Source organism: Neophocaena asiaeorientalis, unplaced genomic scaffold (assembly GCF_003031525.2).
Source record: "Neophocaena asiaeorientalis asiaeorientalis breed wild unplaced genomic scaffold, Neophocaena_asiaeorientalis_V1.1 scaffold330, whole genome shotgun sequence".
Classification (NCBI taxonomy): Eukaryota; Metazoa; Chordata; class Mammalia; order Artiodactyla; family Phocoenidae; genus Neophocaena; species Neophocaena asiaeorientalis.
In genome coordinates this window covers 2,069,126-2,094,513 of record NW_020175667.1, presented here as the reverse complement: position 1 = coordinate 2,094,513, position 25,388 = coordinate 2,069,126, and the positions used below count along the sequence as shown (strand labels likewise).

Here is a 25,388-nt window from a genome sequence, read left to right as displayed (position 1 = left end):
AGAAGACTCAGTTTAAAAGGATGAAGAACCCAGATTTATGGATCTATTTGAACAGGACGTGGTTTATGTTGCCCTGTATTTTTAGGAGATTACTTGCTTCTTATGATCTTCTTGTTATTTCCACACAATTCCACTGAATCAGCAGATGCATTGATTTTTGTTCCATTTTTTCTAATACGAATGATAGTTTAAATCAACATTACAAAATTACTTTAGGTACGACTCTTAAAACACTGCAGTGTCCATTTTTCAATAGAGATGTGAAACCACCGATAGTTATCCTCAAAGATACTTAAGATTGGTCTCTATCATCTGTAATATCTAAGAAAAATTATATACTTAAAAAATTTAAAGATCAATGTATATTTCTTTCCTTCTTAGTAATTCTATGAAAAAAAGTTTACTGCCAACATGGACACTAAGAAGTACTGAGTAACTTAGCTTGTACCTCATTATCAAAAATAAAAACTAAAATAAAAGTCAATATAGTAAAAATCAGTTAACAGTCTGTGATGAAAATCACATACATAGTTTATTAGTTCATCTGTATTGCTTTGGACCAGAAAGAATTTGAATTGGTTCTCAAAACTAGCTAGTAAAACTAGTTAGTAAAAATTTAGAGCCCCATATGAACTATAAAATCCTTCTTTATATAATTTTTAAAATGTAATAAATGAGAATACACATGATTAAAATCATCAGACGAAACATCAAATGCAAGCAATGAAAACATATTTTATAGTTTTAAGCATATTATGCTTACTCTGTTTATCTATCATCTATCTCAGTAAAATTACCACTTGTACTTTAAATATTAAACTACAGACTTCTTAAATTTGATTTTTCAAGCTTTTAAAAACCTTTGGATAGATGAGCGATTTTGTAAAATGCTTTTGGAATCCAGATCCTACAATTTTAACACAGCTGCTAAAACATAACCCCCAAAATAAGGACTGGCGAATAACCACATCTATCGATCCACTTTTTGAAAAAGATATGATTCATCTATTTACTCGTTCAAAAATGTATTGACTGGTTACAAACTATGATACATTCTGCTTGGTACAGGAGATAGAAAACAGAATAAAATGTTGTTCATAGCCTATGGCAGAGACTTGCTATTAAATAAATAAATAAAAACAAATACGGCAGAATATGATTTGCATAATAATAGAAACATGCAGGGGGCATCAGGGGAAAAAGTGTGGAAGTGCACAAACTAGATCAAGTAACTGCTGAGGAAAAAAGAGGAAAGATGCCAGGAGATGGCTATGTTTGAATTGTGCCTTGAAGCACAAGTAAGAGTTTATGAGATGGAGAGGACTCAGGTCACCTGGGACAGAGAGAGGCAGACACAGGCAGAGACCTGTGGAAGCAGATGTGTTGGGAGGATATAAATGATTTTAAAAATAAAATCAGAGATGCAGAAGTGACATAGGTAGGGTGAGATAATTTATGCTAAAGGAGCTTAAATTTTGCCCTAGAAAGTATGGAGATCTTTTCACAGATGCTTATGCAAGAAAGATATAATAAGGTTGTGTTCTAGAAAGAATGCTCTTCCTAAAAGAGAAAAGGCAAATATGAGGCTGAAAAATCTTAGCAAGTTGGGACAGCAAATCCAGTTGAGAATTGCTATATTCATAGTAGCACCTAAATATAATATTTCATAAGAATTCTTAAAGGAAAAAGAAATTCTGCAATATCACAGTGCAATATTTACCACTGATGATATAATCAAAAAGACCAGGAAATCAAAGTTTCTTGAGTTTTTACTCAGTAATGAATTTTTAAAGACTAGTAACAAAATGCTATCAGCATCTGTGTTACTCATGCTATGAAATATCCTTTCATGTGATGTTTATATATAATGTACTTTTATTCCAAGTTATTATAAATACACTGCATTTATAATGTACCAAATTGCTTCTTGTCACCCGAAATTAAATCACACTGATCTTGCTGAAACTAGAATCACCTTTTCATTTTTAAAATTAAAAAATAAAGATATTAAAGTATTTAACAAAGCAAAAGATTTTAGAAGTATTCAAGTCTCTGAAAATGTGCATCTTTTCTTAATGTCATGTGAAGTTGAGCCACCAAAACCAACTGCACCAATCACTTTTACTTCTGTAGACTCTCCTTCTCTGCCCAAGACCTATACTGTAATCTTCTGTGAAGGGATATCAGCTGAAGGAATTTATTTTTGAGGTTTTAAAATGAAAAACGGCATCAATAATTCTTCTGATAACACTTCACAGTTTCAGTATTTCTGCCAGGTGGCAGTGAAAATGGTTTGAAAAAACAGTACTTGGCCGATGGCACCAATGGGAGGGAGTAGGCAGAGAGGTGGCATTTTATCAGCACAGCACGATAGCACAAAGTGTGCTATACACAAAATGGATTTTCTATGATGGCTCTCATTAAATATGAAAAAACACAACTAGGTCCTCAGGACGACAATCCAAAATACATATTTAAACCCAATGTGAATTAAAGAGTTTGAGTTATAAACTCCAGAAGAATATGCTAGTTATAGAAATGGCAATTCTCATATATTTCGAAGACAGAAGACTATAAAATACATATTTTTTATGTCTTCTCTAAAACCTGAAGCATTAGACAAATCTTTTGTAACTATGATGTAACGACCGACTTGCTTAACCTATTAAATGATGATACTTTATTGCTTCAGCTATAACAAGAAATGAAATGAAGAAAACAGAGTGGCACAATTCAATGTTCAATTACACATGTACTAGTTAAAAACAACAACTCCTTAAGAAAAGTACATTGTGTGCTTTCCAGAGTAGACCCATATATAAAAAGGTCAATTAAGATTAGAGGTCTGTCTCAATGGTGAAAAACTGAAACCATTTCCTCTAAGATCAGGAAAAAGACAAGATTGCCCACTCTTACCACTATTATTCAACATAGTTTTGGAAGTTTTAGCCACAGCAATCAGAGAAGAAAAAGAAATAAAAGGAATCCAAATGGGAAAAGAAGAAGTAAAACTGTCACTGTTTGAAGATGGCATGATACTATACAGTGTAAAATGGATAGCTGATGGGAAGCAGCTGCACAGCACAGGGAGATCAGCTCAGTGCTTTGTGACCACCTAGAGGGGTGGGATAAGGAGGGTGGGAGGGAGACACAAGAGGGAGGGGATATGGGGATATATGTATACATATAGCTGATTCAATTTGTTATACGGCAGCAGCTAACACAATATTGTAAAGCAATTATACCCCAATAAAGATGTTTCAAAAAATTAAGGAAATTTTATCAAGAAACTAAATATAAGACCTAATAAAATAAAAAGTCTTAGAAGAAGACACAGGAAAAAAAAAAAAAAAGATTAGAGGTCTGGTACTGTTCACCCAAAACGGTGTTTTTGATAATTTAAATACAATGCACAGTAAATTAGATTTGATTTCTGCTAGGTTATGCTTTGATACTGCATTCAGCCCAAGCTGGCTTCAATCAAAGTCACACTACAGCTCTGTTACGCTAATGCCCGCTGCTGTGAGTGGGTGATATGGAAATCAGATGGCTGAACACGAGTAGGAAGCATAGGCCTTGCATGAAGTGTGCTTGGAGATGTGGGATGGGGGGACCCTAAAGGTGATCACATCATGTTCAGAGTTGTTTTTACAGGAAAACATGACTTTCTATGGAAGACATGAACATGGAGACAGTCATGAAGAAGTTGCATACATTAATATGTGATACGGTGGCTCTAGGCACACTCAGCAGCTCTTCCTTTGGGTACAATTTTGCACCTGAGTGAATAAGCTTCTTCTTCTGTAACAATAAAGATTATGAAATTTGTATCCTAAACTCAAGTACAAAATTTTTTTGCTATTTAATATTATTTGGTTGTTAAATTATAATATATTCTATAAGCATATTTGAAACACACATTCTTCCATCATTTGCTTGTTTTAAAGATCTGCAAGTTGAAAACTACTTAATACAACAATAATTAAAATTAATTGAGTGCTTATTAAGTACCAGGAGGTGTGTTAAACCATCCACAGGCATAATCTCATTTAATATTCAAAGAGCCCTATGTCTTAACTTCTATCATTATGATGTAAAGACCAGAAAATTGAATCTCATGAAGGCTTTTAAAGATTAAATCAATAGATAGGAGGAAGGACTTGACTTCTGATCCGTCTGATATAGTTGGACCTCTTAAACACATATGGTTCACTTCAAGCCATATGACTAACTGAGAATCTGTCATGTCTATTACCAAACTGAAGGGTAAGAATTATATGCTATAATTTCCAATATGGTATAATGCTGTTAAAATCATAACATGTTTTTCCTAAATAATTGCTTTTATTGTTAAAGTACATAAAACCTATAATCTTGCTCTTTCTGTGCCACCTGTAAGTACAACCTTTCTTAAGTATACTTATTTCAAGTGATTCTTTATTCAAAAACCTACAGTGCTTTTTCTATTGCTTGCCATTGCAATGCTTGCACATCATTCTCCTGTGTAGCATGTTGTCTTCCATCAGCTGGCCCAGGGTTTTACCATCCTGATGCTCACCTGTCCCCAAACTAGCTCCAACATTTCAGCAGACCAGTCTACTTTCAATCACTTGCATGCGTATTTGCTTGTTCTAGTGGTTAATCCATCTTGATATCTATTATCCTTTGATCCACCTTGTCGACAACGATTAACCTGAACACACTCTAATCTTGTACTTTTCTTGTGTTCTTCCCACTTAAGGTACTTGCCCTTGCTTGTATTGTCTTGTTTCTCTATTTGTTCCCCCTGCCTGTGTGCCTTGATTCTTCTGTTCCTTTGTAAACTCTTAGAGGTATGGTGTGCTGTCTACTATTTTGCAATGAAATGGTATCTTTATTTGGCCTGGAAAATCTCCAAATAGTGAACACTAAATAAAATTCTTGATTTAAAGCAAATACTCTCACTTTTTTCCATCTCATCGTACTAAGGAATATGATGCATTCTTACCAGTGACAGTAACTCACTATTATAGTAATTTGGGTGGGGAGAAGTCAAAGAAAATATGTTTGAAAAATTTTCCTAACTGATTCTTATATGCCCCTCTGTAAAGAATGCCCAATATACCAAATGAAAATCTATAACTTAAAGACTATAAATGAGTAGCCACCACCTCAGAGTGACAAAAACAGCATAAAAAATGTTTACCAATTCTAAAAGTTCCTGCAAAAGAAATTAGTTAATAGGCTTAGCCTCAGCAACAAGAAATAGCAAAAATTCATTTCATTAACATGAAATGTAGAGCAGGAGTAAGAGATGAATGTTGACTCAGTAATCAGAACAGGCTGGCTTCTAATTGATAAATGATTGTTTCTTCAACTTATTTAATTCTATTTAATTTTTACCATTTAACACTTCACTTGATTTCAAAAGAATTTCTGTTAATAATACTGAAAATGCATAATGTCATAAAAATATTTGATTTGAAACTTATTAACACATAATCCATACCAGAGGAAGTAATGAATTTATAATGAAAAATATAACTTAGGGATATAGGATTTAAAATGAAAATTTTTATAGACCCCATTTAATCACATTTTGTTCATATGTCACTATTTTTCAGGAATATAAACGATCAAATTGCTAAATTACCTACCTTTCCAATTAATCATTTTCTTACTGAGTCCATGGCAATAACTCTTCTGGATGAGTGCTGTGATTTCTTTCTCAGCCATTACCTTACTTCTAACTAATATTAAAAATTCTTATTCCATAACAAAAACCAATATCTATACCTCTTTTCAACAATAATCTAATAATCTATCTCTCAATATATATGTTATATATATTTATATATATATATATATGCTTTCCTAATGTCAAAATGATAAAGTAAAACTACTAAATAGTCTGCTGTTTTCATAAATATGGAAAGTATAGTGGTCAAAAAAATAAAATGACTGAAATGAATCAAAATCTTTAGATTCTTCATCTATTTAGATTTCATATTCTACTCTCCACCTATGAGAGCCCTCGCATGTACAAACTGCATTCAATCCTTGTATGAGTAAAGACGTGTTCCAATTTTGCAGCTATACTCTTTATATTTTTTAACCACTGTTGTGGAATTTATTGATTGTGGGAAGACTAATTTTTGAAGGTTCATATAATAGTGAGAACTAAAAGTTACGCATGGTTGTTCAAAATCTGATGACTAAAGTAGGCCATGAAGCTAGTCAAATGTGTTATATAGTATAACTATAAAATAATGTAAGTGGCCTTCTAAACTGACATTTACAATAACTGGGAAAGCAATTCCAAAGAGGGTCAAAGGTACTGAGTTTTGGTGATAATGTGACATACACACAAAAAAGTATGTGTATGTTTTGTGACAGTGATTAAAACCATGTTCTTTAATGTACAGTCACAGATAATATGCTTCTCCTTGAAAATGAGCAATGTAAATAAAAATGAAATAATTCTACAATTATCTAGAATAAATAGAATACCTTTGAAAAGGATAAACTCATTTGGTTCAAAATACCCTGCACATTAAGATCTCACTGCATGCATATAAAAACAGTGTTATAATAAACAGCTCCACCACATAGCCAATTTTTCTTTAAGTTTTGAATTTTATTTTATTTATTTTTTATACAGCAGGTTCTTATTAGTTATCTATTTTACACATATTAGTGTATACATGTCAATCCCAATCTCCCAATTCATCACATAGCCATATTTGACCTTAATTTTTTTAAGGCAACATATTATTGGAAAAAATAATAAATAAAATTTATTATTATTAATAAATTATTAAATAAATATAAAAATAATAATTTATTATTATAAATTTGTACTAGAAATGAATTCAGATGTTTGTTGGCACTTTCACTCATAATAGTGTTTAATTATTTTAAGCAAACATTTACTGGTTTTATATGGTGTCAGGGTCTGAAGGTACTAAAATCTCTGTTCTCTGGAACTTACCGCCTACCAGAGGAAACTCACATGCAAACAATCAAGCATGACACAACATGATGAACATGGTAATTGCTGTAATACAGGATGTCCCACCATTACGAGAGTAACTTGACTCAGTCTGTCTCCAACAGTTGGGGAAAGCATTGAAAGAGAAAAAGAGAGAGCGAGAGAGAGATTTGTTCTTTTGAGATTAAGTAGGTAAGAAAGGAAGGGTGTGAGGTTGTTCCTCACAGAGGGAAAAATACATGCATTATGTTAGAGATAGAAGTTTTCCAGACTGCACCAATGCACCATTACCATCACCTGGCTTCACTGACACCTTTAGAAAAGCAGGTAAGTCTGTTTGTTAAACTGAAGGATTATATTGGTGGAACCATGTATTTTTCTGTGTAAATGGTCTTTACTGGCTTTAGCAAGTCCAACTTAATCCTCTAATTGTATTAAATATTTCTATATTGTAATAAATGAAATAGCTAACTCATAAAGTAACTAAGTTGGATATGTTTACAGGTCATTTTAGATTTTATTATATTTCAGACTTGCACTTAAATTATAGGCAAGTACAGAAAATCATGTAACTATAGGAAATCATTCTGAAATCTAACACGCAAATTTCATAAACTTTTGAATTCTACAAGTTACAAATTAAGAGAAAAATTAAATTTAAACAAATTCTGAATTGTAAATCACATTTTCCCATATTATATTGTCCTTTACCAATCTAGCTTTGCTTCTCTACTTTGCTTTCTGAACTAAAATACTGAGTAGAAAATAAAATAATAAAATTTTGTTTTCTTTAAGGGACTGTTAATTTTCAAGGAAAATACTATTAATTTAAAAACTAATGAATCATTGAATGAGGCAATATTTACATTATTTTTGAAAAAGATCTCATTTTCACCAGCAGAAGAAAAGTAGTTGAAGTAGTGGTGAAAAAAATCCTCTCCAGATACTAACTGGGAAAGCTAGAGTTCTCAGTACTGTGGGTAGAAGAGGTTGTATGTGTGGAGGTGAGGAGGGAAAACTATAGCTTAAAAATGGCTCTTCATGTAAATGGTGAGACAAGACAACCATTTTCACTCACTTAACCTGTCAACTTGCCAGAACTGTCATGTCAGCACTCTAGCTAAACCACAAAGGTTGATCACATCCCATTATCTCATTTTTTTAGAAAAAGACTGCATGAAGATGCCAATCAGAAAAAAAAAGGGGGGGGGAAACTTGCAAGCAAGGAACAAATGTACTGAAGCTGAAGGGCTGCTTAGTTAACGGAATTTTAATATGCAACTGCAATGTTTCTTAATAACATTAATTACACGCTTAGTAAGGCACCATCCTAACTCATTAGTGCCTTCTTTTTTGTTGTATTTTATCTCCTACTAGCAGAATGGGGACTATATGATTGGCCTGTTACCATTAATGTTGCTTAATCTTTTTATAGCACTGTTTAAAACTGCTTGCATAAACATTTTCGAGGCAAGTAGTACCTATGTATGCATATGTGTGTATCAATTAACTGCACCAACGTTTGGCGTGCCCCTCCCACATGTAAATGTTATGCTAGACCTAGAGGCAGCAGAAAGATAAATACAACAATGTATTTACTGACAAAGAGCTAATAGTTTTGAGGGGAGATGAAAATAATAGCCTCAGTGAATCTGGGAAGCCATGTTTGCCATAAGAGATGTAAAAAATCTTTCAGACGTATTTTAACTCAAAATTTAATTCAATTTGGTAGTTTATATATTTTAATTAATCTAATTATGTACTATTCCCTTGAGTGACATTTAATTTGTTTAAATAAGTAGTGCAGTAATTCAAATGTCATGCATATAATATTTAGGTGTAATGCACATCATGATATATATTTTACAGTATATACATATGTAAATAGATATGATGATATCTTTCTGTCAACAAATTATTATAACTTATAAAAATGAAAATTTTTACTTTCTAAGAAGGTGTGACTAAAATATTGATGCTATTTCTTTCTGGCAATAGCCAGTGAAATCTCTTAATACTAATCTCATAATACTGTTTCTAGCCAGAATATTTACATTATTGTGATATTTGATATTTATAGTACTTTTAACTACTAAATTAACAATTTATTTTATTTTCATTTGGATAGATCCCAAAATTAATGAGTAATGGAGTAAAGGCTTATTGCTCCACCTTCCTCTATTGAGCATAACAAAATAAATGAATAATATGGAAAAACTACCATTGCCTCAAACCACAAATTGTGAAGTACCCCTGCCAAACAAGGTCAAATCTGGAGGAAAATGAGGATGCAAGGTGAGCAACAGCTAGCCCCACCCACAATCCTCTATCAATGCCAATTTCACAAAAATTTTCTGTCAATACTGTGAGAGCCCAATCCATGATCCTTTTATAGAAAGAAAGGAGATCTAGAGTCAAGAAGGAGACTTGGGAAATATGAGACATGACTTTGCAGATAACCAACTAAAATTAAGAAGTCTGGAGAGAAGGTATTGAAGGAAAGAAAAAGCCAAGCCTACTATGGATGGCGAAAATTTAAGGGGGCCCCCATGACCTTCCCTTCATGGAGTTACTCCCATGGTTATGTTATGTTATGTGACAAAAGGGATTCTGCAGATGTAATTAAGGTAACTAATCAGTTGACCTTAAGATAGGTCTTAGGGACCTTACGATTAGTTTAGGGGCCTAACCCAATCACATAAGACCTTTCAATCAGGGAATTTTCTCTAGCTGATAGCAGACTGGGAAGTGAGAGAGAGATAGAGCAAAGCACCTGAAGGATTCAAGGGATCACTGCAGACTTTGAAGGCTGTGGCAGCCATGCATAAGGTTAGCAAGTGAATTGTGAGCAACTTCTGGCTGGTATCCAACAAGAAAATGGGGACTTCAATCATACAACCTCAAAGAACTCAGTACTGCCAACAACCTGCATGAATTCTGAAGTAGATTCTTCTGGAGGGTCTCCAGAGAAGCGTCCAGCCTGATCAACATCTTGATTTAGCCTGTGAGATGCTAAAAAGAGGACCGAGTTGAGTCTGGTTGGACTTCTGATCTACAGAACTGTGGCCTAAAAAACGGCTGCTGTTTAAGTCATTCAATTTGTGGTAACTTGTTATGCAGCAGTAGAAAACTAGTAAAACTAGTAAAAACCATCTTCATTACAAAGCAGGGAGTATGAAGGAAGATGAAGAGTGTTTCCTATGGAATACAGACAGTTTGTAACATAAAGTGTTTTGCTGTGTATTACTAGAATCACTAGCTTACCAAGGAGAAAATTACATGTTTTTTGAAAAAATATTCCAGATAAGAGTTCAAGTATAGGTTGACCCTGATACTTTTCACTTTCTCTTCTCCAAACATGTAAACCCTAGCTTTCAGCAGTTAACTAGATGACTAATAATCAAATAGGGACTAAAACAGGATCTACGTAAAATAAAATAAAGCAAACTATATATTAACTAATTACTTACTAATTAATGACAGAAAAGAACATAATCAATTAATCAAAGGGAGATAAAGCATTTATATCATCCAAAAATAACTCAAGGGAACACAGAAATACTTTAGAATAAATAGTTGTCCATAGTCTAAATAGAATTATGTACAACAGGGCCTCTCTTTTAAAAAGAAACAAACAAAAAAATCTCAAAAAGGGGTAAAGGCATTAAAACACAAGTGAAGAAGAATACTTTTTCTTCTTGAAATTCTTTAGTTCAAGAAATGAACTAAAAGTTAAATTAAGTTTAAGAAATATATTTTAGAAATAAGAAAAAATGATAACTGCAATTGAAAAAGTTAGGAAGGTGATAAATACACATTAAGAAATGATACAATGTGAAAGAATGATGACTTCAAAATTATTACAGAGAAGTTAACAGATATGGAACTGAGACAAAGGAAAGCCAATATAAGTGATGTATTTGAGAAAAACAAGTGAGACAGAAAAAGTATTCAGAGATAAAACAGAAGAAACCATTTTGAAATAGAGTAAATTAAATGATGAATCTGCAGATTCTAGGGGTCGTGCTGTCCTAGGAACACTAGACACAGGGTGATCAGGCCCAAGGTATAACCCAGCAAAGTTATGGAAGAAGGGAATACATTGGTATTCATATTTGTATTCATAAAAGGGTATCCCAGCTGAGGCTAAAAATATTCTGTAAGCCTTGTACTTCCCTATAGTACCATTCAATACAAAAACAATAAAACATTTTCACCAAAGTCTGAGAAAAGAAAGTATGACTCAATAATTTTATACCTACCCTTCAAATTAGAGGCATTGAACAGACATTGTCACACACACAAGGTGCTTCCAAAAGAAATAAGTCAGTGACTAAAACCAGCCAAGCATGAGAAGTAACCACTACCTGTTTTTCACTTGAAAAATTAGTATGAGCTAAAGATATTTTAAATGTTTCGCATTATGGGAACTCTGTTAGAATATACAAGACAAAATACAATGCATTTTTTAACCTACAATTTAATCAAAACATACGGAGCAATGAAAAACGTGATGCTTAATAAAAATTAAATGGGACACTGCATAAAGTAGCTAATCAGCGCCAGATGTAGGAAACATCAAGGGCTGCTAGGAGAGAGATGATCATCTCAGGTCATGGGGTAACACCTTGCCCAAAGAAGAAAGGCTGAAGAGAATAAAAGTATAGGTTTCCTTCCAAGAGGTTTCCTACCAAGATACACTCAGGATGCCTTTTGCACAAAAGTGGATCTCGACATGAAAGGATTCGTACATAATATCCACCTAGTTTCTGATTTTTAAAAAACTGTAATATTTCCAATATTAAGTTGAATTATATCCAGCACATTAAACTTTCCAAATTTCAAGGTGGGGTGGGGGGTAGGGGTGTTGAAAATACCAGCTGCATTATTTTTAAAGCATTATATGATTTCTATTTTTTCCTGAATGAATTTTTTCAGTCACTCACTTTTTATTGGACCTTTTGGTGGCCTCAATAAAATGCTTTAGAGCATGTTATAAAACAAACTCCACTTCAACTCAAAAGAGAACTTTCTAAAATGAAGCCATGTTAATTTTTTGTGTTTAAACAGTTAAAAGATTGAAAAAATATGTCCCTATAGATTTCTGTTTAGAATAGTGGCTGCTTCTTTAAAATAATAATAATAATAAAAAATGGGAATTTTGCCAAAAACATATATATTTCTCAATACTTATACACTCTTGTGGCCAATTATATTCTATAAAAAGAAACATACTTTTGATTTACTAAATTAGGAAATAATTGGAAGTTTCCATAAAGTTGTATATTGTCAGTTTGTTTTTGATATTTTAAATGAGTTTCACCTGATATACTCAGTTTTTAGTTTCCATACTGGAGGCAATCACCATCTAGCATATGGTATACACGACACAAAATGGAGCAGGCCTCAGCTTCACAAGCAAGGCAGCTGGTAGGTTTGACAGTCCTTTTCCAAATTATTCATTATGTTTTGAGTTGCTGTTAGGAAAAAATGTGTTGCCCATCTCCAAAATAGATGTTCTTTTTTATTTTTAAGCTTGGGAAAGACTTCCAATAGAAAATAAGACAGATGGGTATAGGAAGCAAGATATTTATCTCTACTTAGACCCTTTTCTTCTGTCAGTTCCCTCATCAACAGAGTTTTCCAAACAAACAAATGAAGCATTTCAGCATTCAGACTTAACTCTGTCCTAGGATGTACTTTTGCTCTCATATAAAGAATGCCTTTGGAACAGTAAAAAGTCAAAACCACAAGAAGGGTTGGTGGATTTTTAACGATCAAAGTGGCATTTGTCTAGATTTTGTGGTAAAAAGCAACTAGGGAAGTTACATTCCAGGACTCTTTCTGAGGTGTTGATGACATTGCAGATGAGGAGGTGAAATGTAGAGACTACTTTGCTCCATTGGCAAGTATGTGATTGTTTGCTTTCAGTAGGACTTCCCACATTGATGATCCTCAAAATCAAGAGTTTTCTTACACTCTCGAAAGTACAGGCAAGAAGGTGTTTATTCCAACTGTAAATTGCAAAGAGTTTCCAATTCTTTGACTCAAATGCAGCTTATAAGAGTCATCCAGTTTGGAGGTTTAAAATGATTTCTAAATTGGCTTTCCACACAGACAATCAAGTTTCATCTGGTAGGTAATGTAGTGATTGGTTTCTGAATCTGTTAGTATTCCAGAATGTGCATATATTTCTAATTTTCTTTTAAAAGCTTTAGACAGGAACTACCCCTTGAACTTTCTCTAAATTTTACATAGTTGGTACATAGTTCTTCACATAATTTATACTAGAATCAAAAGATGGATTTTCTCCCCCTTCTGTGGTTTCTACTTTGTAGAATACTGATTATGTTACTGCTAAGAGCTTCAAAGTTAAAAAACGTTTAGTCTAGTAACAAATATTAATATAGTTTTCTATTATTTGAATATTTAATTCATGATTTTACTTAATTTGTAGCTTCTCACCTTACAATAAAAGTTGGCATATCTATACTTCCTGAATTAAAATTGATGTAAAAAGTTGATGCAAAGAAAAAGCAGGCTAATTTCTCAAACATTCAGTTTCCCAAATTAATAGTAGTTGTCAAGTTTAAAGTATAGTTCTTCATATTTCTGAGCACTGTCATAAGCCATTTTAAGAAAGATTTATGAAATGACAGACTTTCCCAGAATAAAGTACAATGTGTCAAGAAGCTATTCTTTAGTTCCAGTCCAATGGGAATTTAAGCAATCATTTCAAAAAAGAATAAAAAACAGAAATAACTTTTGAAATGCCTTGTAGGCGACAAATATATCTCAATACTCTGTGCATATCACATTTTCTAAACAAGGTATTTTTTTATTCATGAGTTTTAATATATTGGAAATTATTAACATATTGTTCTATATTCCAGGAGCTTGTGAAATAATACAAATCAAGTGGTCATGGTTTATCGGCATAAGGCTTCTATGTATAAAGATCTACAATTTAAATGTGACTTTTCCTGCTAATTTACAAAGTTATTATCTTATTCTTTCCCATTTACTTCTTAATTTTAGATGTCATACCATAGATATGTAAAGTTATTATTAATATGAATTCTTACAAATGCAAAAAAAATTTACAGTATATTCTTTAATTTTCTAACAGCATCAATTGTAAAACACATAATCAATTTAATAATTGTTTTAAGAAAAAATGCCTGCAGTTTATGTTCAAATTAATCATAAGCCATAAGCATACTTCAAAAATATTGAAATGTGAAATAATGTATGTCTCAGAAACTAGGAATGTGTTGACAAATGTTGGCATACAAAACTTTTTCACATATATGATCAATTTTGAACTCAATTCATTCCTATAGCAGTTTTGACACGCCAGAGCTTTTCTCTCCATTTTATAGAGGACGTGATTGGGGATTAGGGACGTTGAATAACTGACAAAGGAAGTACTGCTCAGAAATGGCAGAGCAGAAATTCAGATTGGGAAGCCAAAGTTCTATTGATTGTATTTGCTATCCATATAAGAGTACATTACATAACAATAATGTTTGTGAATGTTTCAACCAACGGGGGAAAAATGTTATGAGTCTGGATGGCTATCCATCAAATGTCAACAATGTCAAGCCAGTATGATACGAAAGCTTTTGAAGTTAGGCGGACCATTTATAAAGCTGTGTCAAATTGAATAACTTATTAAAGTATCTCTTGGTATATTAAAGAAACAATGTACTAAATTAATTTATTCATTCACCCACCCATCCATTTATGCATATATCTATTTATTTACTTATAACACCATTACCAAGATTTCTTTTATTCAAACACATTTCTTGGTAGGTTAAGCAAAACTTTAAAAGAGATGCAGAAAGTGTATCAATACATTTGAAAATATTTTATTTTTGTTTACAAATAATTACCACTTAAATTACTGCAAGCGCAAGCTGTTAACTTCAGTTTTGCAAAGCCAAATGAAGAAAAAGATATATTCAAACTTTTCATGCCAAAGAACACGGCTCATCCCTCCCCTTTTCCTCTTAGGGTAAGCATCAACTTACAGTAACTCGAAGCATTCTACTAAATTTTAAGTAGGCATGCAGATAATAAGTATGCAGCAGTAAAAAATACCCTTACAGAGCGCAGACTCTAAGCAGCTTAAAATAAAAGTGCATAAAATAATAGAACTTCTTAATTTAGTTCATAAGCTTTTATATTAACGAATATCAAACATAACTAATAATTGAATATTTTATACACACAAGAAAAAGGAAGTATTGTATTTTTCTCAAGAAAAGTTAGAAGTTTATAATATTCATCATTCATATATTCTTTTACAAGAAAATTGTTACCTATTAATTGCTAAGTAACAAAAAGCCACTACAAAATGGTTTAGTAAAGTGATGAAAAAGTTAGGAGCAACTTTTACAGCAGACAGTCCCTCAAGTAATATTTTAACAGGGGTGAACAAATGTATTTCATTCAGTCATATCCTACTATGCATGAGCTATGAAGCATTGTACAAAGCCATGCGAAATGGATAGAAGGATGGCTACTTACCAACAGGGCGAGCTGTAGACATTACAATGGTGTGGTGAGAACATAAAAAAGAAATTAAAAAAAAAGAAAGAAAAGAAAATTATCAGAATGCATGATGTGTAATGTTACATTTAAGTATGGACAGCAGGGTGATTTCTAGTCTCATTATTCAAGTATGAACAGGATGTCCTAGCTTGATAAAAACTGAACGTAATTATAAATAGAACTCTAAGAAAATAATTACTTTGCACACCGAGATTAACTCTAAGCAATTTGAGAGATACTTTACATAAGGTCTTATTGTCATCATCATTTACTATAGTTATTATTTCAAATATCCTTTTAGAGTTAAACAGCCTTGTGTTACCCCAAAGTTAAGAACCTGATGAATATAACTATTCAAGTCACAGGCTAGCAAATGTCATGTCAATAAAAGAAGGCCTTGCTGTCTGATTTAAATAGCAATTGGATTTTAAGCATGGTTAGTCAGAACCATTACAAGGACTACAGAAAAGCCCCTGACGCTGCGTTTCAGCCAGTAATAAGTTAAGATCACATCACTTTTCATCCGTGGACAGGGTAGATGAAAATATAACAAATAGGTTGGAACATCCTTAGAGATTTCAACTGAGTAGCTCTCTAACTACTGTTAAGCTCTTTTCTTTTTTTGGCAGAGGGCAGGAAACAATGACTGACAAATAGATTCTTGTCCATACTGAGAATGGCTTTCAAACTGCTGCTTCAACAAATTATTATTATTTTTTATTATTCTATAACTTCCAATCACTAAAATCAGTTGTCATAGACTGCCCCCTTTTTTAATGCACAGAAACTGTAAGAGACACACATGGGCTTAATAATACTTTCTTTAAAAAGAATAATGCCAAATCAATTTAGATAGTAAACCACTTTATATAAAAGCAATGGACAAATATAAAACATATGGTCCCATTTTGAAATGAAGAAGAAATAGATTTAGTAGCGTTTGAACTTTTATTAAATCTTACATTTCAAAATATAAATTTATTCAGCAAACAAGTGTTTCATCCATACCCCAGTGGGTAAAGCTCCAGTGTGAACACAATGTAACTCTTGAATTTATGAGTAGTTTTGTCTTGATGACTTGTTGGCATGGTGAGATAGATATAGCCATTGAAACCATATTTATAGACCTTCATTCACTCAACAAATACATCACAATTCTAGTTCTGTGCAATCTTTGAAACTATATTGGAGTTTCTTCTCTATGAGATTCATGGTCTTAGAATATTATTCACAATTAAGCGGGGAGGGGGGGTAATACAACTCAAAGAAGACTAAAGGAATCATAGCAGCTGAATGAAAATTCTGGCTTAGTGAAACTCTAGTCTGTCCTACAGTCTATAGTGTGTTTACTATAGCAAGAGGGAGAAAGTAAGTTGAACTATGCACAATAATTTCTTTCTTTTTCTAGGAGGGCACAAAAATAACAACTAAGAACAAAACAACAGACTAACGTAATGAAGTTGTGCCTTATTCTGACTGATGAGATTTCTCTTGATTTTGCCAATGTCTAGTAGTAAAAGTACTTTGTATTTCACTTTTGAATTTGCATTTTTCAGGTGCCACCTCCAGCTGAATCTGAAACATAATGTTTCCTTTAGAAACAAAAAGGCATTTTGAGTCTATGATTGTAAAGAGAGAAAAAGAAAAACACATGGTGAGAAATCATGTTTTAAAGAAATAAAATATATTTCTTAGTCTAGGAAAATTCCAAAAAAATTAAAGATTTATTGCTCTAGAACCAAGATAGTTTTCCCAATGAAGCTTTGATTTATGCAAAGCCAATTTAAGCAACTGAAAAATGGGAAAAAAATATGTTTATGAATATGCAGTTTGTGTTCACTCATTTTGGAGCCACTTTAAAAAAGTTCTATTAGATCACGAAATATTTGATTGGAATATAAATGCCAGGAGGCTTATTATTGTCTAGCAATATTTCTTTCTAATTTTATGTTTCTCAAGTCAGCAAAGGGAGCTACTTGCCGGTAAGTTTAATTTTATAGTCTATTTTCACCATATTTCTGAAGTGGAAAACAACTGAGTAAGTCTGTTTCAGATTGTGATTATAAAACTTCGTTTTCTTTTCTCAAACTGGCTAAAGTGAAGATCATGATAAAATTTTAGCAGAAACATCACAATAAAACTTGTCGTTGTAACATAGCAACATTTCATCCTGAAAAAAAACCCAGCAGGTGGATGTTTTCAAAATCAGCAAATTAAACTAAACTGTGTCCCTGCATTAAATGGATGAAAATGGATGTGGCCTCTTGGGTCAGTTGACCCTGTTCTAATAAAACAATCCAGAGAAGGGCTGAACATTTCATTTATGTGCATAGAAAAATGAGTGTAAAAAAAATAAGCCGTAGATAATATTTTTTTTTCCGTTAACCTCTTAGTATGAGAAATCCCAACCGTTTTTCCTAATGGTAAAAAAGTATTTTTAAACAATTTTTACTCCACATTCTATTATATTATGGAGATTTTAATTCTTTAACCCTGTTTTTGAGGTTTCAGTCTTAGATGAAATGCATACTACATAGATTAAACACTCTAATCCATTTACAGGACACAGATTAGGCGAGAGACCATTAAGGTTTGCTGATTTAAAAAAAAGAATCCTATTGAAAACAAACAACTCTTTCTATTAGTTTTGTAAATTAGCTTCAAACATCCATCCAGGAGTAGCATACTTTGTTAAATGAAATGGTAAACCTGAAACTTTCAACAAATTATGAAAACAATTAGCTGGGAAAGATCTTAAAGCAAACAGACCACTTCAAATCTCATTCATCCAAGCATTCAAGTATAAAAGGAACCCTGCTGCTTCTACAAACAAACAACTCCTCACATTTTCTCACCATTTGTTTAGTCAGCAAATATTTTTTTGACGGGAACATTTCTTGGTTAGTTGTTTATTTTCTTTTTCCACTTACTTTAGAAAAAACAAACAAACAAACTTTGGGCGAATTATGGTCAAGTGAATTGCTTTTGCAAAGGACTGACTAGATAAAAGCAAACAAATATACATAAATATATAACCACCTACCGGAAAAGGTAGGTTAACTATACTAAAGTGGCTTACAAATCAGAGTGGGAACATTTCTTGGTTAGTTGTTTATTTTCTTTTTCCACTTACTTTAGAAAAAACAAACAAACAAACTTTGGGCGAATTATGGTCAAGTGAATTGCTTTTGCAAAGGACTGACTAGATAAAAGCAAACAAATATACATAAATATATAACCACCTACCGGAAAAGGTAGGTTAACTATACTAAAGTGTCTTAACAAATCAGATTTTGATCATATATTATCAGTATATATATTCAATTGGTGTATCATCATAGGTTTCTGTGATCTGTTAACTAATGAGGAATGAAAAACTTTTTAAGCAACTAGTTTGCTCATTTTGTCTAAGTTTATTTTATATCTAAGTCCACACTAGAATATCTGGATGGGGGAAAAATGGATTAAGCGGAATAGGAATGAAGTGATTGAGAAGTCTGGAACTCACCAGTTTTTTTTCTAGGTATCCAGAGTAAATGTCTCCTAATATTTACCTGGAGGAAGGTTTTTTTTTTAATGATATGATGCTCAAATCATACATCTGGCAAAAATCATTTTTCTTACCAGCTAGAGGACCAGTCTGAGAATCCCTGACACACTTCTTGCCAATCCAAATTCCTCCAAGCCTTTCTCCTAATCTTATGAAAACTTCTGCGAGCAAAGCTGCACAAGGCTAAGAGGTCTGACTAAAAAGGGTGAGATGCAAGTGAGACGTGGATATAAACATGCAGCCAACTTCCTTATCATGAGGGATGGGAGGAAGAGACATTAGTTAAGGTACTGGAAGAAAGGCTGAAAGATAGGGCAATGGATGTACTTGCCTATCTCTGAAGTTCTGTGAGTGTAAACAATGCCATGGGTAATATCTATTTGGCGAGAGTAAGTGTAGCTGTGTACTTGGTACTACTTGGTACCTTGGGCTATATAATTTACTCATGTGGATCAACATGCACCACCAGGAAGGCAGTTAATTCATTCTAGCTCACTGTAGGGTTAAGTAATGCTTTCTTTCACTTATAAGCAATTGCAGGGAGTCTATAAATGAAAATTATTCCATGACTGAGAAAGTGCATGATACCCAGAAAGTGAAAGTTATTACAGGAGCAGCACTGACTATTTCAATTTTTTAAGGTGAATGAACTTCACAAATCACTTTCTAAATCAGATTTTCTCAACACGGGAGCTCCTTTGTGTCCATTTTTCACCTTTGGAAGCAGTGTTAGCTTTTTCAGATTGCTTTTTGAATGCTGAAATAAAAAAGAATTTCAAAAAAAGTCTACTAGTATAAAGTGACAATCTAGTAAACAGAAAACCAAGTATCTTTGAAATTAGTGACATTTAAAAGCAGTAAATAGTTCAAAACAATGGAAACATAAAAGATTAGTGTAAACCTTTCCTATTTTTAAGATTTACTTTTAAACTACATTAGCTATTATTTATTAAATAAAAATTAATCATTTCAAATGATCATCGCTTCAAACCCAAATTTGAAAGTAATTTTATTTCAACTAAAAAATAGAGAGGACACAGAATCTAGGCATTTTAATGTGATAATAAAACAGCATAAGCTATTATTTTGACTGTGAGTTCACTTACCAATTTAACCAAATATTAGTCTGCTGGTTCAATTGTATTTCACATCTTAAGTCTCTTACCTCGGACTGTGAGGGTAGCAGAAGCTTCCACTTTTCCAACCCGATTCTCAGCAATACACATATATGTGCCTTCATCTGTACTCATGGCCTTTTTAATTCTCAGTGTGTAATCGTCTTTGATGTCATACCTGTGTAGAATATGAATTGGTTTTATTAAATAACATTGATTATATTTAGATAACACTAAGTATTCATTTTTCTCTTTTATACTGTATTTTACCTAAAATAACACACACACACACACACACACACACACACACACACCGTTCCGCCATAAAGTGCAATTGCTTAGATTAAAGCTACTGCTAATAAGATCATTAATTTCGTATCTTATCTCTAGCTGCTTGATTATCAATTACCGATAATTTAGATATGTATACAACTCTGGCTGCATCAAAACTATCAAAGATATTATTAACACTTTGACTTTTTTTGGTAGCTCTTAGATAGTAAGAAAACAGTGTATAGTTCAGTTTCTTGGTGAGTTATACTTTGTAAGTTACACTGCATTCAAATATATGATTTATTTTTTAGGTACCTTGAATATAATAGAGCTGAAATATATTAAAGGAGAAAATTCTCTTATTTGTTGGCAAATTGACAAAACAGACACTGGCTAAAAGAATTAAGAAGGGGTAATCCTTTTTTTAAATTAGCAATATTAACTTTTAAAACATCAACATGCCTTGGAGTGATTTCTGGAAATGCACGTCCTCGGCTCTTTCACAAACATTTATTGTCACACTTCTATTTTGTAACAAGTACACTAACGTACTAGTTCAGAAAAAAATTCTAAAATTTTAACATGAATTTTTTAAGAGCTTGCATAAGAATATGCTCTTATTAGATTCTAAGAAATTATACAAATTGATGAAGAAGTTATCTTTACATTGTTTTCATATCTGATTTTTCTTCTTGATTTTCACTGATGGTCTTTGTTATTTCACACACACATTTTTGCAACAGCTTCTGGTTGATCACACTGACTGTCCTCCTCATACATACCACACATTTAAAGCTATATTTCCAAAATATTACTTTAATTGGTTCTGTCTGCTTACAACTAGCTGGGACTTCCTATTGCTTTTAGGCTTGCACTGAAGATTATTATAATCAGATTTCTTCTACTTCTAGCTAGTTATAAAAGAATAACACAGCTTAACATTATTACGAGCTGAGACATGGACCTAATAAAAGTTCTGTTTTACAGAACTCTGCAAGACAGAAATCAAGTGTCTATGAACCAAGCATGCCAACTAAACTCAACTATCCTTGCTCCTCCATCCTCCAGTTACGGAGGCTACTTTTCTGTCTGCATGTTTTGGGTTAAACTTCTGCTGATTTACAATGTCCTAAGTCATGAGGGAAGCCTTATCTTCCACAAATCTTGTTTGAAGCCATCCATTACCACACTAGAAAACTATGATTCTTCTCTCCTCAGAACAAAACAAAACAAAACAAAACAAACAAACAAAAAACCAAAACCGACCCCCCAAAGCAAACAAAAAAACTTATTGCTACACCAATCAATCTGCACTTGCTCACATTTTGATTTGTCTATTTTGATAAAGGCAGAGATACTGTCTGTTTCACTCACTGCTATATCCAAAACCCCAACACAGAGCTTTTAACATCCAGTAGCATAACCAAGTGGTTAAGAGCACAGACTCTGGTCTTTGACATTTTTAAATAATCTCTCCAACTTCTTGTTCACTTTCTCCTAACAACATGGCCCTTTTTCCCTTGCTCAACATAACAACCTAATTACCACTGTGTCTTTGTACTTCTTTTGTAACTTCAGGGGATGCCCTTCCCCTACAGTTTTCATTGCTGTTGCTGATCATTCTTGACTTTCAGGATAACCCAAATACTCCCTCAAAGGTATCTTCTTGCCCAAACAATGTAAAGTAGCCCTTTACCCACCAGTTACATTTTTTTTTTTTTTTTTGCGGTACGCGGGCCTCTCACTGTTGTGGCCTCTCCCGTTGCGGAGCACAGGCTCTGAACGCGCAGGCTCAGCAGCCATGGCTCACGCCCCCGCCCAGCCGCTCCGCAGTATGTGGGATCTTCCCCGACTAGGGCACGAACCCGTGTCCCCCGCACCAGCAGGCGGACTCTCAACCACCGCGCCACCAGGGAAGCCCCACCAGTTACATTTTAAAATTACTTTTACTTGTTTTTATTCTTTGTTTTTATATTTTTTGTTAGTTTTAGTACTTTTTATCTTTTTCACAGCACACACCTCTATCAAATTTTTGTTTGCTTGTTTATTGTCTTCCTAGTTTCCAAGAGCACGTATGCTCCATGAGAACAATAATTGATTCTCTCTTGTTCCAAACTATATACTCTGAACCCTACCAAACAGCACCTGAGATCTTGGATGTGCTCAATGAATGCTTACGGAATGAGTGGTGAACCATCCAACAAATTCTTAAAATTCTTCTATAGTTCTTTCATAGCATCGTTATTAGTAAAACAATTGTATGCAGAACTGAAAGGTACACTAATATGAAATATAGAACTCTATTATATCAAGAAACAAAGTAGTGTTATTAGCTTTATATATCAGCAGTTAGTTCTGAAATGTAGGTTCACAATATTTAATACATAAGACTCACAATATTTAATACATAAATGCCACTATGGAGATAGAGCTAAAATAAAGAAGTTAGCAAATCCTGACTAGCAATCTAGACTTTTGATTTACATATTATCACTGTAAATTTCCCTCTGTAAGTTAGTAACATGAAAAAAACCCTCTCTCTCTGCACAAAAGTAAATGAAATAACTCTAGAAGAATATCTAAAACAATGTGAAGACTACAGCAGAACAAAGTAAAGCTTTGTGCTTTGTTCAATGCTTTTGAGAATATCAACTCATTATTCTGGCAATTAGGGTGGTTTCTAATCACATGTGTTATTAAAATAAAATAATGACAAAAAATGCATTTGCATAGTGTTCTTAAATATACTTTTTAATGTATTCTCATAACAATTCTGGTAGGTAAGGAGTAAAGTTATTATGTCTCCTATTTTAAAAATTAGAAATTTTAGGCATATAAACTTCAACCTGATACTCTATAGTTTATTTTTACCCTTTTATAAAATATGGCATAGTGGAATATTATGTTCAATTTTACCCCCTATTTATCAAGAAAGGAATTAGAGACATAAAAATTGAAAAGGTGACATACATGAACTTGAACTCTTCATGTATAAAAACAATAACTTCAAAAAATATAATTTAAGTCTAGAAGACTATGAAGAATATGAATCAGTGAACATGGAAATACTCAGAAAATCCCCAAATATCAATATTAAAGGAGAATTCTTGAAGTCTAAATAAAATACCTTTAGGATAAGAGGGGGAAAAAGGCTATTTAATTATGCAATTATAAGAAAATACATGGAAATTGGTTATTCCATGAAACCAACAGATTATAAATTCTGAGACATAGGGAAAAAATGAAAAAATATTGAGTCTAGTCTAATGTTCTAATTTTAAGATTAGAAAAATAATACTTTGCTATTCAGAGTCTGGGAATTCATTGGTAGCAAAAGTTTAGACCATATTAAAAACTAGCTCTCCTGGCACATTCTCCATCAATTATATTACAGAGGTTACAACTTTCTACCAAAAGAAAGCATAAAGTTTCAATTTTTAAAAATCATGATGTATGAATCTATAAAGAGAAATTAAAGTAAACAGGGGATATACTACCAAAATGGCAACTACTCTCAAAAATTTTTCCTTAATGGATTCAATGAATAAATGGTCAACATGCCAATTAAGCTTTTAGTGGCAGAGTTGTTATGAGAATTCAGGCCTTGCAGTATGACTACAGAAATTTACACCAGATACTATAAAATCATAATTGCAGTTTGCTCATTTGTGGACTGAAGTCTGCATGAGAGCAAGTGGTGTGTGTGTATCCATGTGCGTGTTGTGTTTTGGCTCACTAATGTTTTAAAATTATTGGAATAACTGATATTTAAAATTTTGACACTTTCACATAGAAATTTGGATTTTCAAATCAAGGTCTGTCTTCCTCCAAAGTACACACATTTTTCTCCTTCATCACACTGCCTACATGGGTCTAATAGAACTGTACAACTGGAGACACTGCGGTCCCTTCCAGCATGACTGAACCACTGTGCCAGTCTCTAGCCTGAACCCTGACAGTACCCACAACCCAAGAGACTGAAGCATGTCATGGTACCTTTGTCGATTTTCACAATAAGATACAACTCAGATCAGAGAAATGATAAACCTATAATTATGATCAAATTAGCTCTTACCTGCAAAAACTTAAGATATTTGAGGGTTGGTTTTAAAGAAATTACGTCTAAATAACTTCAAAACCCAGAAAGAATTAGATATTTGGCTCATTGCTAGTTTCACATTTAGGCAAGCTGAGGCAAAATATGACAACGTTCCTTTCCCAAGGCCACACACATTGAGACAATTATAGTCAGGAGAAAAATTGTCATGAGTATTTACTACCAGTCTCTGCTTTCTCTACAGGCCATGATGTCTCTGAGACAATAACTTGCTTCCTAAAAGTACATATTTCACAAGAAATTAAATGTCAAATATTTCCACAGGTCCAATAATTGTGGCCTTATTTCTTGTATTCCTTTCTGGATAAATTCATACATGCTTAATAGTCATCTCATTGATGCTTTACACTACTAGATTGGATAACTGGGGAAACATTCATTTTTCCCTAGAAAGCAAATATTGACTGAGTAATATAAATAATTATTAATAATAGTTCCTTATATTTAAAGAGATCTTTACAGTTTACAACTGAGATTCATATAAATTTCACAACAATAAATTAGAGAAAATGCCTATTTCCAAACACCATTTTATAGAAGAAGATCCTGATATTGCTGTCTCGAGTTATAGAGAGACTGAAGTCGATGTCCTGTGCATCGGTGTCCATTTATTTTTCTAACACAGAACAACACACCTTTTCCTTTTGATATGTGTGTTTATTGCTCTGTGTGAACGTGCTTTGAGCAGGTGTGTATTTCTGCATCAGACTCTATGTTCAGAGTCTCAAAAACTCCAGAAACTAACTTTTATCAATATTTTTCTCAGTATTACTCTAAAACCAACTGTAATCCTAGGAGGGTCAT

The 25,388-nt window shown here is 32.9% G+C and overlaps 1 protein-coding gene across 1 annotated transcript in view; it reads right to left on the bottom strand.

The window, feature by feature from the left end:
• ROBO2 (roundabout guidance receptor 2) overlaps positions 1-25,388 on the bottom strand; it is a 570,503-nt gene that overhangs the window by 107,224 nt on the left and 437,891 nt on the right. The window contains exons 6-7 of the mRNA XM_024731557.1: positions 20,245-20,372; positions 15,506-15,517 (exon numbers count right to left, since the gene is read on the bottom strand). Coding sequence (XP_024587325.1) covers positions 15,506-15,517; positions 20,245-20,372 — 140 coding nt within the window. The remainder of the gene's footprint in view (positions 1-15,505; positions 15,518-20,244; positions 20,373-25,388) is intronic.